Raw genomic sequence first — 17057 nt, 5'->3', positions numbered from 1 at the left:
CCAAGCTCCCGGTGCCTCCCTCTGTCTGTGTGCACACCTGGGGATGCCTGCACCATTCGCCAGCTAAGAGCAACTGCAGAGCAAAGAACTGGGATCTCGTGCCCGACAGGAACTGCGTGGACATCAGGAGCTTCAGGGCTACTCAGCAGTAAGGAAACACGCACACGTCCCCCGTGCCTGTGACTCCCAAGCCAGCTGAGGGACTGCAGCAGCCTCACAGCAATCAAGACCAGATGATGACGAGTTCACCTGAACTCAGTACCATGCATTGTCCACAAACTGGTCCAGCCAGAGGCAACCCCGCTGTCACCAGCTCACAGCGAGGGCACTGACTTCGAGGCCGGCTGAGTAATTGCTGCCTGGACCAGGGAACCTGGAGAGAGAGAGGAGTCTGTGTCACTATACCAGCTCTAGCACTGCTGTCGTGCCTTCCAGAGCCATAGACGGCCTCATCCTCAGCTTGGACCCCAGTGATGGTTAACGTGCCCGTGGAGCCAGATTTGGAACCAGAGAATCGTGAAGGGATGCCTGAGGATCTGTTGTTCTTGGCATAGGTCATGGTGACAGGGCCAGTGCCAGGGGTCTTCTGCTGGTACCAGGCATAACAGTAACTGCCATAGAAGCTACCACCCCCAGAGCAGGTGATCTCCACAGTTCCTGCCATGTTCACCGATTTTGAGTCTGGCTGAGTCAGCGCTGCCTGGACCAGGGAACCTGCAGAGGGAGAGGAGACAGGGGAGAAAACAGGGCTCAGCGAGTGCCCTGCACACAAAACCATCTTCATGTACTAAGAAAGGGATCAACATCACTGGAAGAGGAGAGTCCACAGCTGCTCCCTTGAGGGAGGAGGGCAGAAAAACTTTGCCTTTACCTCCAGGCCCTCCCTCACTTCCACATCTCCCTGAGTCACTAAACCAAACACCACTGCTGTCACTGCTCCCACAGTAATAGACGGCCTCATCCTCGGCTTGGACCCCAGTGATGGTTAACGTGTTCGTGGAGCCAGATGTGGAAGCAGAGAATCGTGAAGGGATGTCTGAGGGTCTCTTTGTGCTATCATAGATCACGGTGACAGGAGCACTGCCAGGGTTTTTCTGCTGGTACCAGCCATACCAGCTGCTACTCCCAGAGCAGGTGATCTGCACGGCGTCTCCCAGGTTCGCCAATTTGAGGCCGGCTGAGTCACTGCTGCCTGGACCAGGGAACCTGGTGAGGGAGAGGAAAGGGGGCAGAAAACGGGGCTCAGCGAGTGGTCCACATTCACAGACTTCAATGCATAACAGTGGGACAGGGCCAAAGGACTTCCAGTACATCCTCATTGCTCTCTGACACCCCGACACCACCACTGCTGCTGTCCCAGCTAGCACAGTAATAGACAGCCTCATCCTCGGCTTGGACCCCAGTGATGGTTAACGTGGCTGTGGAGCCAGATGTGGAAGCAGAGAATCTTGAAGAGATGCCCGAGGGTCTCTTGTCGTTGCTATAGATCACGGTGACACGGCCAGTGCCAGGGGTCTTCTGCTGGTACCAGGCATAATAATATTTGCCATCACCGGCAGCGCTACCCCCGGAGCAGGTGATCTGCACGGTGTCTCCCGGGTTCACCGACTTCGAGGCCGGCTGAGTAATCACTGCCTGGACCAGGGAACCTGGAGAGGGCAAGAAGAGAGGGAAGAAAACGGGGCTCAACAAATTAATAAACTCACAGCTGTGGTCATTCCAAGGGACCAGGAACCTGCCTCAGCACCAAAGATCTACTCAGCTCTTAGGGACAAGGGCAGAAAGCCTGCATTTCTATCTGTGCTCTGTCCCTCATGTCCCCATTGCTCTGTGTGACTATACCAGCACCAGCACTGCTATCCACGCTCCCACAGTAATAGACGGCCTCGTCCTCAGCTTGGACCCCAGTGATGGTTAACATAGCTGTGGAGCCAAATTTGGAACCAGAGAATCGTGAAGGGATGCCCGAGGGTCTCCTGTCGTTATAGTAGATCACAGTGACAGGGGCACTGCCAGGGGTCATCTGCTGGAACCAGCCATAGTAGCCGTAGCTACTCCCGGAGCAGGGATCTCCACAGATCCTGCCACATTCACTGATTTCGAGTCTGGCTCAGTCAGTGCTGCCTGTACCAGGGAACCTGGAGAGGGAGAGGAGAGAAAACGGAGATCAGGGAGTACCCCGTACACACAGCCATCACTGAGAAGCAGCAGAACGGGGCCTCTGAGCCTGGAGGCTTTTTCTACACCAAGGGACCAACAGCCCTGAACACTGAGCCCATGGCCAGAGACCCACAGCCTCACAAGGACACCTCCCAGAACTAGGGATGCTGAATACCACAAACCCTGGAGAAGTGATCGGGCCCTGACCACGTTGGATGAGTAGACCCCAGCCTAGTCCCAGAGATGTCCCAAGGGTCATAGGGCATAAAAGGGAGAAATCTCACAGCTATGGCCATGCAGAGGGGCCAGGAACCTGCCTCAGCCCCACAGCCCTGCTCAGCTCTAAGGCACAAAAGTAGAAAGTCTCCATTTCGAGCTGTGCTCTGTCCCTCACTTCCACATTGCTCTGTGTCACTATATCAGCACCAGCACTGCTGTCGTAGCTAGCACAGTAATAGACGGCCTCATCCTCGGCTTTGACCCCAGTGATGGTTAACGTGGCTGTGGAGCCAGACAAGGATCCAGAGAATCGTGAAGGGATGCCCGAGGGTCTCTTGTTGTTGTCATAGATCACGGTGACAGGGCCAGTGCCAGGGGTCTTCTGCTGGTACCAGCCATAGTCACTGCTACTCCTGGAGCAGGTGATCTGCACGGTGTCTCCTGGGTTCAGAGAAGGCCATTGCCCTCTCTCCCGACCTTGCCGTTGTTACCCCTGGCACAGCTCTAACAAGCCTTGTTTCAGCCCTGTCCCCCTTCTTACCTAGTTTAAAGCTCTCTCAATGAGCCCTGCCAGCTCCTAGCCCAGGATCTGTTTTTCCCTTAGAGATAGGGACCAGTCCGTGGCCATCAGGCCAGGTGCTGAGTAAAGCGCCCCATGTTCAAAAAAAAAAAAATTCTGTGTTGGCACCATCCTCTGAGCCACGTGTTTATCAGGTGGGCTTTCCGTGTCGTCTCTGTACCCCTCTCTGCCACCGTAGGGATGGACAAAAACACCACCTGTACTCCCGCTCCATCCACTAACCGTCCCAGTCCCCTTAAAGTCTCGTTTGATGGTCTTCAGGTTTCTCTCTTCAGTGTCATCACTGCCAGCCTGGACTATCAAAAGAGGATAAAAGTCAGAGTGGAAAACCAGGTTGGGAAGCTTTCTGGCAATGTCCCTGACCCTGGCCCCAGGGAGGCAGCAGACTTCCCTACAGGTAGGGTCAGGCCGACAAATAGGTCCCTCTGTTCCCCTGAGGAGAGTCTCCCACAACAACCACCCTTCTTTCTGTCCTGGTGGAGGCAGTCCTGAGGCGTGGAGTCTACTTCCTCGCCCTAGGCATCCTCCTGGGTAGACTTTCTACCTCTTCCTCAGCTACCGGTCTCTCAAGCTCCAGGGCCTCAAACCTGTTGCCTGAGGGCACCTGGGAAGACGGAGCCGGTAAGAGGGGGGCATCGCCTGCAATGCTGAGCAGGGACCTGTTTCCATTCCTCCTCAACTCCTAGGTCCCTGCTCAACGGCGACAGGGCAGGGGCTCCACCCCCATTTGGGGTGTCTCACCCCGGTGCCTGTCCTTCAGGCCACGCAGGGATTTGCTCCACGAATCTATCTCGCGCTCACAGTCCCTGATATCCCTCAACCTCTCGCCCTCCTCCTTGAGCTCCAGCACCATGCGGATCAGGTCATCCACCTGCTCGCACCTCACACACAGAGTCCCTCTGCCCCCCGCAGGTGGTAGCAACAGGCTCAGGCACTCCCTGCACCCGGAGACCTGCCCTGCCGCAGCTTTGGGCGGGCAGTCAGTCTGGGTGTGTGCAGACTTCCTAGAGAGTGCTCTGTGCCTGGTGTGCACCATTGCAGCCTATCTAGCAGTAGACCACCATTACAGGAGGTGTTCGTACGGGCAGGGGGGAGTGCTCTGCCCTTCCTGCTCGCCCTGCCTGCACGAGCTGCCATGCCCCTCCCTCCTGACGCGCCAAGCCCTGTGTGCCTGTCCTGGTCACCACGCTCCTGGTCGCCACGATTCCTAGGGGCAGCTTTTGAACGGCCGGGGAGTGGGCGCTGCTGGCTCCTCCTACACCTCATTCACCCCCCTCACGAGGGCTGCCGGGCCCTGGCGGCTACCTCGAGTGGGCTCAATGCTGGAAAAATTAGCCCTGCCTGTCTGATCCCCTGCTCCGCTGCAGAACACGTCTGCCCCGGAGCCAATTGCCTCGGTAAGTGGCTCAAAAATATATATATATATTCAAACCCGAGCCCAAAAATCTGTTTAATATAAAGTCCTCTCATCGATGACATATCAGATATTAAATTGATAGGAACAGATACTACACTTGATCCTAGCCAAAAGGCCGAGAAGATGTGGAAGCAGAGAACTGTGAAAGCATGCCCGAGGGTCTGTTGGTGTTGCTATAGATCACGGTGACAGGGGCACTGCCAGGGGTCTTCTGCTGGAACCAGCCATACCAATATTTGCCATTACTATCAGCGCTACCACCGGAGCAGGTGATGTCCACGTTGTCTCCTGGGTTCACCGTCTTCGAGGCCGGCTGAGTAGTTGCTGCCTGGACCAGGGAACCTGGAGAGGGAGAGGAGAGAGGGGAGAAAATGGGGCTCAGTGAGTGGCCCACATGCACAGATCTCACTGCGTAGCAGTGGGAAAGGGCCAAGGACCTTACAGCACATCCTCATTGCTCTCTGACACCCCGAAACCACCATAGCTGCTGTCGTAGCTCCCACAGTAATAGACAGCCTCATCCTCGGCTTGGGCCCCAGTGATGGTTAATGTGGCTGTGGAGCCAGATGTGGAACCAGAGGATCTTGAAGGGATGTCTGAGGGTCTCTTGTTGTTGTAGTAGATCACGGTGACAGGGCCAGTGCCAGGGGTCTTCTGCTGGTACCAACCATAGTCATCACTACTCCCGGAGCAGGTAATCTGCACGGTGTCTCCCAGATTCGCCAATTTGAGGCCGGCTGAGTCAGTGCTGCCTGGACCAGGGAACCTGGAGAGGGAGAGGAGAGAGGGTTTGTAAATGGGGCTCAGAGAGTGCCCCACACGCACAGCCCTCACCAACAGTAGTTGGACAAGGCTCAAACCCGGAGGCTCTTACAACACCGAGGGACTGACAGCCCTGAACACTGACCAATGAGCAGAGCCCCACAGCCTTGCAAGGACACCTGCCAGAACCACAAATGCTGAATATCAGTGCTCAGACCTGCTCAGCCCTGAAGGAGAAGGGCAAAAAGCCTCCATTTTAACCTGTGCGCTGTCCTTTACTTCCACCTTGCTCTGTGTCCCTGTACCAGCACTAGCACTGCTGTCCTCACTCCCACAGTAATAGACGGCCTCGTCCACATCTTGGACCCCAGTGATGGTTAATGTGGCCATGGAGCCAGATTTGAAACCAGAGAATCGTGAAGGGATGCCCGAGGGTCTCTTGGTGCTCTCATAGATCACGGTGACAGGGGCACTGCCAGGGGTCTTCTGCTGGTACCAGCCGTAGTAGCTGCCACTCCCAGAGCAGGTGATCTGCACGGTGTCTCCCGGGTTCACCGACTTCGAGGCCGGATGAGTAATCGCTGCCTGGACCAGGGAACCTGGAGAGGGAGAGGAGAGAGGGGAGAAAATGGGGATCAGTGAGTGCCCCACACACACAGCCCTCACCATGCGGCAGGAGGACAACCATGTTTGAAGTGCCAAAAGATCTTGGTCCCACCCAGAGACCCACAGTCCCACACACAGACTACGGACAGAGTCCCAGGACCCCTTCAAGGAGAGCTGGAAGCAGCAGCAAGAGAGACAGCAACTGGTGTAGGCGGTTTCACAATATAAATCCCTGCCTGTTTTAGGGATGGGAACAAGGCACACCACCCCCAAAGACACCTCCCATACCACAAGGGACATTGGGGAGCACGTTCACAGTCAGGAACATAGAGAGGGAATAAGAATCTGGCTACTGCTACAGCTCTGTATGGCCAACAGGAAGGAGAGAAAACCTTCCTAAGGCTTTGGATTCTCCCACATCTTGTAACTCACTGTCACTGTACAGCACTCCAGCTGCTGTCGTAGCCACCACAGTAATAGACGGCCTCATCCTCGGCTTGGACCCCAGTGATGGCTAATGTGGCCGTGGAGCCAGATGCAGAACCAGAGAATCGTGAAGGGATGCCCGAGGGTCTCTTGTTGTTCTGGTAGATCACGGTGACAGGGGCACTGCCAGGAGTCTTCTGCTGGTACCAGCCGTAGCTGCCACTACCCCCGGAGCAGGTGATCTGCACGGTGCCTCCCAGGTTCACCGACTTCGAGGCCGGCTGAGTCAGCGCTGCCTGGACCAGGGAACCTGGAGAGGGAGAGGAGAGAGGGGAGAAAACGGGGTCAGTGAGTGCCCCACACGCACAGCCCTCAGCACGCAGCAGCGGGACGAGGCCAGGGCCCCGTTGCCCAAAGGGCCCGGGCGGGCGCAGCGAGTGTGTCCAGGGCACCTGAGGTGTGGGCGAGCACCGTGAGGAGGAGAGGGGCCCAGGCCATGGCGAGATCCCACCAGCTGCGCGTCCCCACGCCGACGGGGCTGTGCCGCGGACCCCGACTCCCTCTTAAACCCCCGCCCGGCCGCAGCACGGCCCCTCCACACAGCCCCGGCCCCACGGTCTCTGGCAGCCCCTGCCCCAGCGCTCCCCCTGCCCTGGGGGAGCTGGATGTGGTACTTAGGGACGTGGTTCAGTGGGTGACATTGGTGGTATGGGGACGTTGGTTGCTGCTGAGGTGCTCTCCAACCACAACCACTCGCTGATTCTCTGCACATCTGCCCTCGGTGAGCCCCAGCCGAGCCTCCCAGCAGGGCTGAGGGCTGGCAGCAGTGCTTTGCCCCCTGCCTGGCCGCAGGAGCTGCCTTCGCCTCCACGGGGCTCCCCGTGGGGCTCTGCATTAAGCCAGGCCCTGGCCCCAAACTGCAGCAGTGCCTCCTGCCCACCACAGGACTCGCACAGCACCGTGAGGGGACCCCGGGGCCCTTGTCCCCTGGCGGCTGCAGGAGACCGAGGAGGAGAAACACAACGGTTAGAGATCAGCCAAAGACCCCTCACCGACACCGTGCAGGCTCACGTGATCCAAGACACAAACCCACCCGTCTGCACCCAAGCTCCCGATGCCTCCCTCTGTCTGTGTGCACACCTGGGGATGCCTGCACCATTCGCCAGCTAAGAGCAACTGCAGAGCAAAGAACTGGGATCTCGTGCCCGACAGGAACTGCGTGGGCATCAGGAGCTTCAGGGCTACTCAGCAGTAAGGAAACACGCACACGTCCCCCGTGCCTGTGACTCCCAAGCCAGCTGAGGGACTGCAGCAGCCTCACAGCAATCAAGACCAGATGATGACGAGTTCACCTGAACTCAGTACCATGCATCATCCACAAACTGGTCCAGCCAGAGGCAAGCCCGCTGTCACCAGCTCAGAGAGAGGGCACAGCAGGCTCCAAAGGGGACACTGGCCCACTGCCAACACCCCCCAGTGCCAGCAGCAGGAGCACTGACACCCACACTCAGCAGGGAACCCATGAGCCCATAGGACCCATCGATGAGCACCCAGGGTAGATGGATACTGGCCACACTGCGGCCTAAGCTCCCACAGTAATAGACGGCCTCGTCCTCAGCTTGGACCCCAGTGATGGTTAACGTGGCTGTGGAGCCAGATTTGGAACCAGAGAATCGAGAAGGGATGCCTGAGGGTCTCTTGTTGTTGTTGTAGATCACAGTGACAGGGGCAGTGACAGGAGTCTTCTGCTGGTACCAGCCATAGTAGCTATCACCCCCAGAGCAGGTGATCTGCACGGTTCCTCCCAGGTTTGCTGACTTGAGGCCAGCTGAGTCAGCACTGCCTGGACCACGGAACCTGGAGAGGGAAAGGAGAGAGGGGAGAAAACTGGGCTCAGTGAGTGCCCCACATGCACAGCCCTCAGCACGCAGCAACTGAACGGGTCCCAGGCATCCAGAGGCTGCAGGCCCAGGCAGGAATCCACCACCCCTGAGAAATGGGAGCCTGAGGACCAGGGGTTGCTGGAGCAGTGCAGGGCCTTTGGGGGCCATCCCCTGCCCTGGTGATGGAAAGAGAACCTGCACTATGGGGTGGGATGGGCAGGACTGAGTTGGGGACCTCTGCCAACATCTGGGGGTACAGTGTGGAGACAAATGTTCCTGTGATGGCAGGAGGTTTTTGTATCACTTCCTCATTGCCTTGTGTCACCTTGACACCACCACTGCTGCTGTCGAAGCTCCCACAGTAATAGACGGCCTCGTCCTCGGCTTGGACCCCAGTGATGGTTAACGTGGCTGTGGAGCCAGACTGGGAACCAGAGAATCAAGAAGGGATGCCCGAGGGTCTCTGGTTGCTGCTATAGATCACAGTGACAGGGGCAGTGACAGGGGTCTTCTGCTGGTACCAGCCATAACCGTAGCCGTAGCTACTCCCGGAGCAGGTGATCTGCACGGTTCCTCCCAGATTCACTGACTTCGAGGCCGGCTGAGTCAGTGCTGCCTGGACCAGGGAACCTGGAGAGGGAGAGGAGAGAAAATGGAGATCAGGGAGTACCCCGTACTCACAACCCTCACTGAGAAGAAGGCGGAATGGGGCCTCTGAGTCTGGAGGCTTTTACTACACCAAGGGACCAACAGCCCTGAACACTGAGCCCATGGCCAGAGACCCACAGCCTCACAAGGACACCTCCTAGAACTAGGGATGCTGAATACCACAAACCGTGGAGAAGTGATCGGGCCCTGACCATATTTGATGAATAGACCCCAGCCCAGCCCCAGAGATGTCCCCAGGGCACTGGAACATCAAAGGAGGAATCTTACAGTTATGGCCATGCAGAGGGGCCAGGAACCTGCGTCAGCCCCACAGCCCTGCTCAGCTCTAAGGCACAAAAGTAGAAAGTCTCCATTTCGAGCTGTGATCTGTCCCTCAATTCCACATTGCTCTGTGTCACTATATCAGCACCAGCACTGCTGTCTGAGCCACCACAGAAATAGATGGCCTCATCCTCGGCTTTGACCCCAGTGATGGTTAACGTGGCTGTGGAGCCAGATTTGGAACCAGAGAATCGTGAAGGGATGCCTGAGGGTCTCTGGTTGTTGTTGTAGATCACGGTGAGAGGGCCAGTGCCAGGGGTCTTCTGCTGGTACCAGCCATAGCGGTTGCTGCTCCCGGAGCAGGTGATCTGCACGGTTCCTCCCAGGCTCACCGACTTCGAGGCCGGCTGAGTCAGCGCTGCCTGGACCAGGGAACCTGGAGAGGGAGAGGAGAGAGGGGAGAAAATGGGGCTCGGCTCCCAACTCACAGCAGTGGACAGGCAAAGGGACAAGGAATCTGCCTCAGCCACATAGCCCTGATCATCTCTGGGGGACAAGAGCAGGAAGCCTCCATTTCTAGCTGTGCTCTGTCCCTCATGTCCCCATTGCTCTGTGTGACTATACCAGCACTAGCACTGCTGTCCACGCTCCCACAGTAATAGACGGCCTCATCCTCGGCTTGGACCCCAGTGATCGTTAACATGTTAATGGAGCCAGATGTGGAACCAGAGAATCATGAAGGGATGCCCGAGGGTCTCTTAGTGTCCTCATAGATCACGGTGACAGGGGCAGTGTCAGGGGTCTTCTGCTGGTACCAGCCATATACGTTGTAGCTACCCCCGGAGCAGGTGATCTGCACGGTGTCTCCCAGGTTCACTGACTTTGAGGCCGGCTGTGTCAGCGCTGCCTGGACCAGGGAACCTGGAGAGAGAGAGGAGTCTGTGTCACTATACCAGCACTAGCACTGCTGTCGTGCCTTCCAGAGCCATAGACGGCCTCATCCTCAGCTTGGAACCCAGTGATGGTTAACGTGCCCACAGAGCCATATATGGAACCAGAGAATCGAGAAGGGATGCCCGAGGGTCTTCTGTCGTTGTAGTAGATCACGGTGACAGGGGCACTGCCTGGGGTCTTCTGTAGGAACCAGCCATAGTTGCTGCTATTCCCAAAGCGGGTGATCTGTACAGGGTCTCCTCGGTTAACTGACTTTGAGGCCAGCTGAGTAATCTCTGCCTGTACCAGGGAACCTGGAGAGGGAGGGGAGAGAGGGGAGAAAACTGGGCTCAACAAATTAATAAACTCACAGCTGTGGTCATGCCGAGGGACCAGGAACCTGCCTCAGCAACCAATGCCCTGCTCAGTTCTTAGGGACAAAGGCAGAAAGCCTGCATTTCTAGGTGTGGTCTGTGCCTCATGCCCTTATTACTCTGTATCATTATACCAGCACCAGCACTGCTGTCCCAGCTCCCACAGTAGTAGACGTCTCCATTCTCGGCTTGGGCCCCAGTGATGGTTAACATGGCTGTGGAGCCAGATTTCTAACCAGAGAATTGTGAAGGGATGCCCAAGGGTCTCTGGTTGATGCTATAGATTACGGTGACAGGGGCACTGCCAGGAGTCTTCTGCTGGAACCAGCCATATTGGTTGTAGCTACCCCCGGAGCAGGTGATCTGCACAGTATCTCCTGGGTTCACGGACTTCAAGGCCAGCTGAGTCAGTTCTCTGGACCAGGGAACCTGTAGAGGGAAAGGAGAGAAGGAAGAAAACGGGGCTCAGTGAGTGCCCCACACGCACGGCCCTCACCACACAGCAACTGAACGGGTCCCAGGCATCCAGAGGCTGCAGGCCCAGGCAGGAATCCACAGCCCCTGAGAAATGGGAGCCTGAGGACCAGGGGTTGCTGGAGCAGTGCAGGGCCTCTGGGGGCCATCCCCTGCCCTGGTGATGGAAACAGACCCTGCACTACGGGGTGGGGTGGGCAGGACTGAGTTGGGGACCTCTGCCACCATCTGAGGGTACAGTGTGGAGACAAATGTTCCTGTGATGGCAGGAGGTTTTTGTATCACTTCCTCATTGCCTTGTGTCACCTTGACACCACCATAGCTGCCTTCGTAGTTCCCACAGTAATAGACGGCCTCGTCCTCGGCTTGGACCCCAGTGATGGTTAACATGCCCGTGGAGCCAGATTTGGAACCAGAGAATCGAGAAGGGATGCCCGAGGGTCTCTGGTTGTTGTTGTAGATCACGGTGACAGGGGCACTGCCAGGGGTCTTCTGCTGGTACCAGCCATAAAAATATTTGCCATCACTGCCAGCACTACTCCCAGAGCAGGTGATCTGCACGGTGTCTCCTGGGTTCACGAACTTTGAGGCTGGCTGAGTAATCGCTGCCTCGACCAGGGAACCTGGAGAGGGAGAGGAAAGAGGGGAGAGAACGGAGCTCAGCGAGTGGTCCACATGCACACACCTCACTGTGCAGCTGCGGGACATCCTCATAGCTCTCTGACACCCCGACACCAACATAGCTGCTGTCGTAGCTCCCACAGTAATAGACGGCCTCGTCCTCGGCTTGCACCCCAGTGATGGTTAACGTGGCTGTGGAGCCAGATGTGGAACCAGAGAATCGAGAAGGGATGCCCGAGGGTCTGTTGTCGTTGCTGTAGATCACAGTGACAGGGGCAGTGACAGGAGTCTTCTGCTGGAACCAGCCATAACCATAGCTGCTGCTACCCCCGGAGCAGGTGATCTGTGCGGTTGTTGTGGTTTTACTTGGGTGGGCGGCCAGGCTCCACCACAACCGCTCTCTCTCTCTCCCTCCTCAAAGGGAAAAGCAGAGAAAAACATGATGCAAAGGGTTCAAGGCTTGAGATAAAGACTAGGAGATCACTCAACAATGATCGTGACAGGCAATACAGATTCAGCATAGGGAGATAGTAAGATTTTCTACATAATACTAACAAGCTAGAGAAGTGAGAAACAAAGGAAAGAAGCCAAAAGCACCTTCCCCCCATCTACCCTCTTCCACCTCCTCCCCCCAAGCAGCGCAGGGGAACAGAGGAACGGGGGTTATGGTCAGTCCATAGCGCTTCTCCGCCGCTCCTTCTCGATCACTCTCATCCCCTGTGCTGTGGGGTCCCACCCACGGGATACACGGGATGCAGTCCTTGATGAGCTGATCTGGTGTGGGCTGCCCACAGGCAGCAGCTCTTCCAGAACTGCTCCAGATATGGGTCCGTAGCACGGGGTCCATCCCTCAGGAGCAAACTGCTCCAACCTGGCTCCCCTACGGGCAGCAGCTCCTGCCACGTCACCTGCTCCTGCGTGGGCTCCTCTCCACGGGTACAGCTCCGGCCCGGAATCTGCTCTGGCAGGGGTCCTTCACAGGCTACAGCCTGCGTCGGGGAAGGTCCACCTGCTCCACCGTGTTCTCCTCCATGGGCTGCAGCGTGGAACCTGCTCCACCGTGGTACTCCATGCGCTGCAGGGGGGCGGCTGCTGCACCATGGTCTCTCCAGAGGCCACAGGGGACTTCTGCTCTGTTGCAGGGAGGACCTCTCGCCCTCCTTCTTCACTGACTTTGGTGCCTGCAAGGCTGTTCCTCAATCCTCTCACTCTCCCATATGCTGTGTGGCACAGTGGATTTTTTTTTATGTTTTTGTTGCTGTTGTTGTTTTTCTCCTAGTTTCACAGACGTCAAGGTCAGCTGAGTCAGAGCTGGCTGGACCAGGGAACCTAGAGAGAGAGGAGAGAGGGAATAAATCTGGGCTCAGCGATTCTTTAAACTCACAGTTTTGGTCCTGTAGAGGGGCCAGGAACCTGTCGCAGACCCACAGCCCTGCTCAGCCCTGAGAGTCACAGACAAAAAGCCTCCATTTCTAGCTGTGGCCTGTTCCTCACTTCCCAATCGCCCTGTGTCGCTATACCAGCACTAGTACTGCTGTCCCAGCTAGCACAGTAATAGAAGGCCTTCTACTTGTCTTATACCTCAGAGATGGTTAAAGTGGCCGTGGAGCCAGATGTGGAAGCAGAGGATTGCTTAGGGATGCTCGAGGTTATGTAGGTGTTGCTATAGATCACGGTGACAGGGGCACTGCCAGGGTCTTCTGCTGGAACCAGCCATAGCTGTTGCTGCTCCCGGAGCAGGTGATCTGCACGGTGTCTCCCAGGTTCACGGACTTCGAGGCCAGCTGAGTAATCGCTGCCTGGACCATGGAACCTGGAGAGGAAGAGAAGAGAAGGGAGAAAACAGGGCTTAGCGAGTGCCCCACATGCACAGCCCTCAGAACAAAGCACTGGGACGGGGCCCCCGAGCCTGGAGGCTCTGATGACACCATTCAACTGACAGACCTACACACAGAGCCCTGGGCCAGTGCCAGGGGTCATCTGCTGGAACCAGCCACAACTGTAGCTTCTGATACCCCCACAGCAGGTGATCTGCACGGTGCCTCCCAGATTCATCGACTTTGAGGCGGGCTGAGTAAGCGATACTGCAAGCTACCTCCAGAGCCACACATCTCTGCAGCTTGTCCCATGCACACAGGCATCACCGGTGCCTGAACCAGACCACTGGGCAACCAAAGGGCTGAGGCAGGAGCTCTCCCTGTCTGCCCAGGGCATGCCCGGGTCTCCCCAGGTGCCCAACACGCACGCACCCAGCCACGTGCACTGCAGGCAGCTGTGCAGCTGCAGGGCCCTGGGCAACACTCAGCCTGGGCGAGCTGAAATGCAGCAAAGCCCGGGGACATGGTGGACAAGGGGAAGGGGAACAGGAAAGAAGGGAGACCCCCACACCCGGTGACATGGCCCTGCTGAGCTGAGAGGAAGGGGGAGACTAAACCAACCTCTTGGACATGCAGGATCTCTCTGCCCAGTCAGCATCACCTCATCATAACCACTGCTGCTGTCGTAGCTCCCACAGTAATAGACGGCCTCGTCCTCGGCTTGGACCCCAGTGATGGTTAACGTGTTTGTGGTGCCAGATGTGGAAGCAGAGAATCGGGAAGGGATGCCCAAGGGTCTGTTGCTATTGGCATAGATCACAGTGACAGGGCCAGTGCCAGGGATCTTCTGCTGGTACCAGGCATAACAGTAACTGCCATAGAAGCTACCACCCCCAGAGCAGGTGATCTCCACAGTTCCTGCCATGTTCACCGATTTTGAGTCTGGCTGAGTCAGCGCTGCCTGGACCAGGGAACCTGCAGAGGGAGAGGACAGAGGGGAGAAAACGGGGCTCAGCGAGTGCCCTGCACACAAAACCATCTTCATGTACTAAGAAAGGGATCAACATCACTGGAAGAGGAGAGTCCACAGCTGCTCCCTTGAGGGAGGAGGGCAGAAAACCTTTGCCTTTACCTCCAGGCCCTCTCTCACTTCCACATCTCCCTGTGTCACTAAACCAACACCACTGCTGTCACTGCTCCCACAGTAATAGACGGCCTCATCCTCGGCTTGGACCCCAGTGATGGTTAACGTGTTCGTGGAGCCAGATGTGGAAGCAGAGAATCGTGAAGGGATGTCTGAGGGTCTCTTTGTGCTATCATAGATCAAGGTGACAGGAGCACTGCCAGGGTTTTTCTGCTGGTACCAGCCATACCAGCTGCTACTCCCAGAGCAGGTGATCTGCACGGTGTCTCCCAGGTTTGCCAATTTGAGGCCGGCTGAGTCACTGCTGCCTGGACCAGGGAACCTGGTGAGGGAGAGGAAAGGGGGCAGAAAACGGGGCTCAGCGAGTGGTCCACATTCACAGACTTCAATGCATAACAGTGGGACAGGGCCAAGGGACTTCCAGTACATCCTCATTGCTCTCTGACACCCCGACACCACCACTGCTGCTGTCCCAGCTAGCACAGTAATAGACAGCCTCATCCTCGGCTTGGACCCCAGTGATGGTTAACGTGTTCGTGGAGCCAGATGTGGAAGCAGAGAATCTTGAAGGGATGCCCGAGGGTCTCTTGTCGTTGGTATAGATCACGGTGACACGGCCAGTGCCAGGGGTCTTCTGCTGGTACCAGCCATACCAATATTTGCCATCACTGGCAGCGCTACCCCCGGAGCAGGTGATCTGCATGGTGTCTCCCGGGTTCACCGACTTCGAGGCCGGCTGAGTAATCACTGCCTGGACCAGGGAACCTGGAGAGGGCAAGAAGAGAGGGAAGAAAACGGGGCTCAACAAATTAATAAACTCACAGCTGTGGTCATTCCAAGGGACCAGGAACCTGCCTCAGCACCAAAGATCTACTCAGCTCTTAGGGACAAGGGCAGAAAGCCTGCATTTCTATCTGTGCTCTGTCCCTCATGTCCCCATTGCTCTGTGTGACTATACCAGCACCAGCACTGCTATCCACGCTCCCACAGTAATAGACGGCCTCGTCCTCAGCTTGGACCCCAGTGATGGTTAACATAGCTGTGGAGCCAAATTTGGAACCAGAGAATCGTGAAGGGATGCCCGAGGGTCTCCTGTCGTTATAGTAGATCACAGTGACAGGGGCACTGCCAGGGGTCTTCTGCTGGTACCAGCCATAGTAGCCGTAGCTACTCCCGGAGCAGGTGATCTCCACAGATCCTGCCACATTCACCGATTTCGAGTCTGGCTGAGTCAGTGCTGCCTGGACCAGGGAACCTGGAGAGGGAGAGGAGAGAAAATTGAGATCAGGGAGTACCCCATACACACAGCCCTCACTGAGAAGCAGCAGAACGGGGCCTCTGAGCCTGGAGGCTTTTACTACACCAAGGGACCAACAGCCCTGAACACTGAGACCATAGCCAGAGACCCACAGCCTCACAAGGACACCTCCCAGAACTAGGGATGCTGAATACCACAAACCCTGGAGAAGTGATCGGGCCCTGACCACGTTGGATGAGTAGACCCCAGCCCAGTCCCAGAGATGTCCCAAGGGTCATAGGGCATAAAAGGAGGAATCTCACAGCTATGGCCATGCAGAGGGGCCAGGAACCTGCCTCAGCCCCACAGCCCTGCTCAGCTCTAAGGCACAAAAGTAGAAAGTCTCCATTTCGAGCTGTGCTCTGTCCCTCACTTCCACATTGCTCTGTGTCACTATACCAGCATCAGCACTGCTGTCGTAGCTAGCACAGTAATAGACGGCCTCATCCTCGGCTTTGAACCCAGTGATGGTTAACGTGGCTGTGGAGCCAGATTTGGAACCAGAGAATCGTGAAGGGATGCCCGAGGGTCTCTTGTTCTTGTCATAGATCACGGTGACAGGGCCAGTGCCAGGAGTCTTCTGCTGGTACCAGCCATAGTAGCCACTGCTACTCCCAGAGCAGGTGATCTGCACGGTTCCTCCCAGGTTCACCGACTTTGAGGCCGGCTGAGTCACCGCTGCCTGGACCAGGGAACCTGGAGAGGGAGAGGAGAGAGGGGAGAAAACGGGGTCAGTGAGTGCCCCACATGCACAGCCCTCAGCACGCAGCAGTGGAACGAGGCCAGGGCCCCATTGCCCAAAGGGCCCGGCCGGGCGCAGCGAGTGTGTCCAGGGCACCTGAGGTGTGGGCGAGCACCGCGAGGAGGAGAGGGGCCCAGGCCATGGCGAGATCCCACCAGCTGCGCGTCCCCACGCCGACGGGGCTGTGCCGCGGACCCCGACTCCCTCTTAAACCCCCTCCCCGGCCGCAGCACGGCCCCTCCACACAGCCCCGGCCCCACGGTCTCTGGCAGCCCCTGCCCCAGCGCTCCCCCTGCCCTGGGGGAGCTGGATGTGGTACTTAGGGACGTGGTTCAGTGGGTGACATTGGTGGTATGGGGACGTTGGTTGCTGCTGAGGTGCTCTCCAACCACAACCACTCGCTGATTCTCTGCACATCTGCCCTTGGTGAGCCCCAGCCGAGCCTCCCAGCAGGGCTGAGGGCTGGCAGCAGTGCTTTGCCCCCTGCCTGGCCGCAGGAGCTGCCTTCTCCTCCACGGGGCTCCCCGTGGGGCTCTGCATTAAGCCAGGCCCTGGCCCCGCACTGCAGCAGCGCCTCCTGCCCACCACAGGACTCGCACAGCACCGTGAGGGGACCCCGGGGCCCTCGGCTCCTGCTGGCAGCTGCAGGAGACCGAGGAGGAGAAACCCAAG

At 57.3% G+C, this 17057-nt stretch overlaps 1 protein-coding gene, 1 pseudogene and 1 gene segment (V, D, J or C); all 3 read right to left on the bottom strand.

Moving 5' to 3' along the window:
* Positions 1-4326: 4326 nt before the first annotated feature.
* LOC137841525 (U2 spliceosomal RNA) lies at positions 4327-4503 on the bottom strand (annotated as a pseudogene).
* A 755-nt stretch (positions 4504-5258) lies between these two features.
* Positions 5259-7015, bottom strand: LOC137841400 (Ig lambda chain V-1 region-like). The segment is given in 2 exon segments: positions 5259-5737; positions 6623-7015. Coding segments are annotated over 2 exon segments (441 nt in total).
* Positions 7016-15227: 8212 nt separating this feature from the next.
* On the bottom strand, positions 15228-16586 carry LOC137841387 (immunoglobulin lambda-1 light chain-like). The gene is made up of 3 exons (XM_068654236.1): positions 16482-16586; positions 15974-16339; positions 15228-15601 (listed from the first exon to the last, which is right to left on the bottom strand). The coding sequence occupies exons 1-3, from the start codon at positions 16525-16527 to the stop codon at positions 15228-15230; spliced, it is 786 nt and encodes a 261-aa protein (XP_068510337.1). The 5' UTR covers positions 16528-16586.
* Between the last annotated feature and the right edge of the window lie 471 nt (positions 16587-17057).

This window comes from Anas acuta, chromosome 17 (genome assembly GCF_963932015.1).
Source record: "Anas acuta chromosome 17, bAnaAcu1.1, whole genome shotgun sequence".
Taxonomy (NCBI): domain Eukaryota; kingdom Metazoa; phylum Chordata; class Aves; order Anseriformes; family Anatidae; genus Anas; species Anas acuta.
The sequence above is the reverse complement of the archived record's forward strand: the minus strand, read 5'-3'. Positions and strand labels throughout refer to the sequence as shown.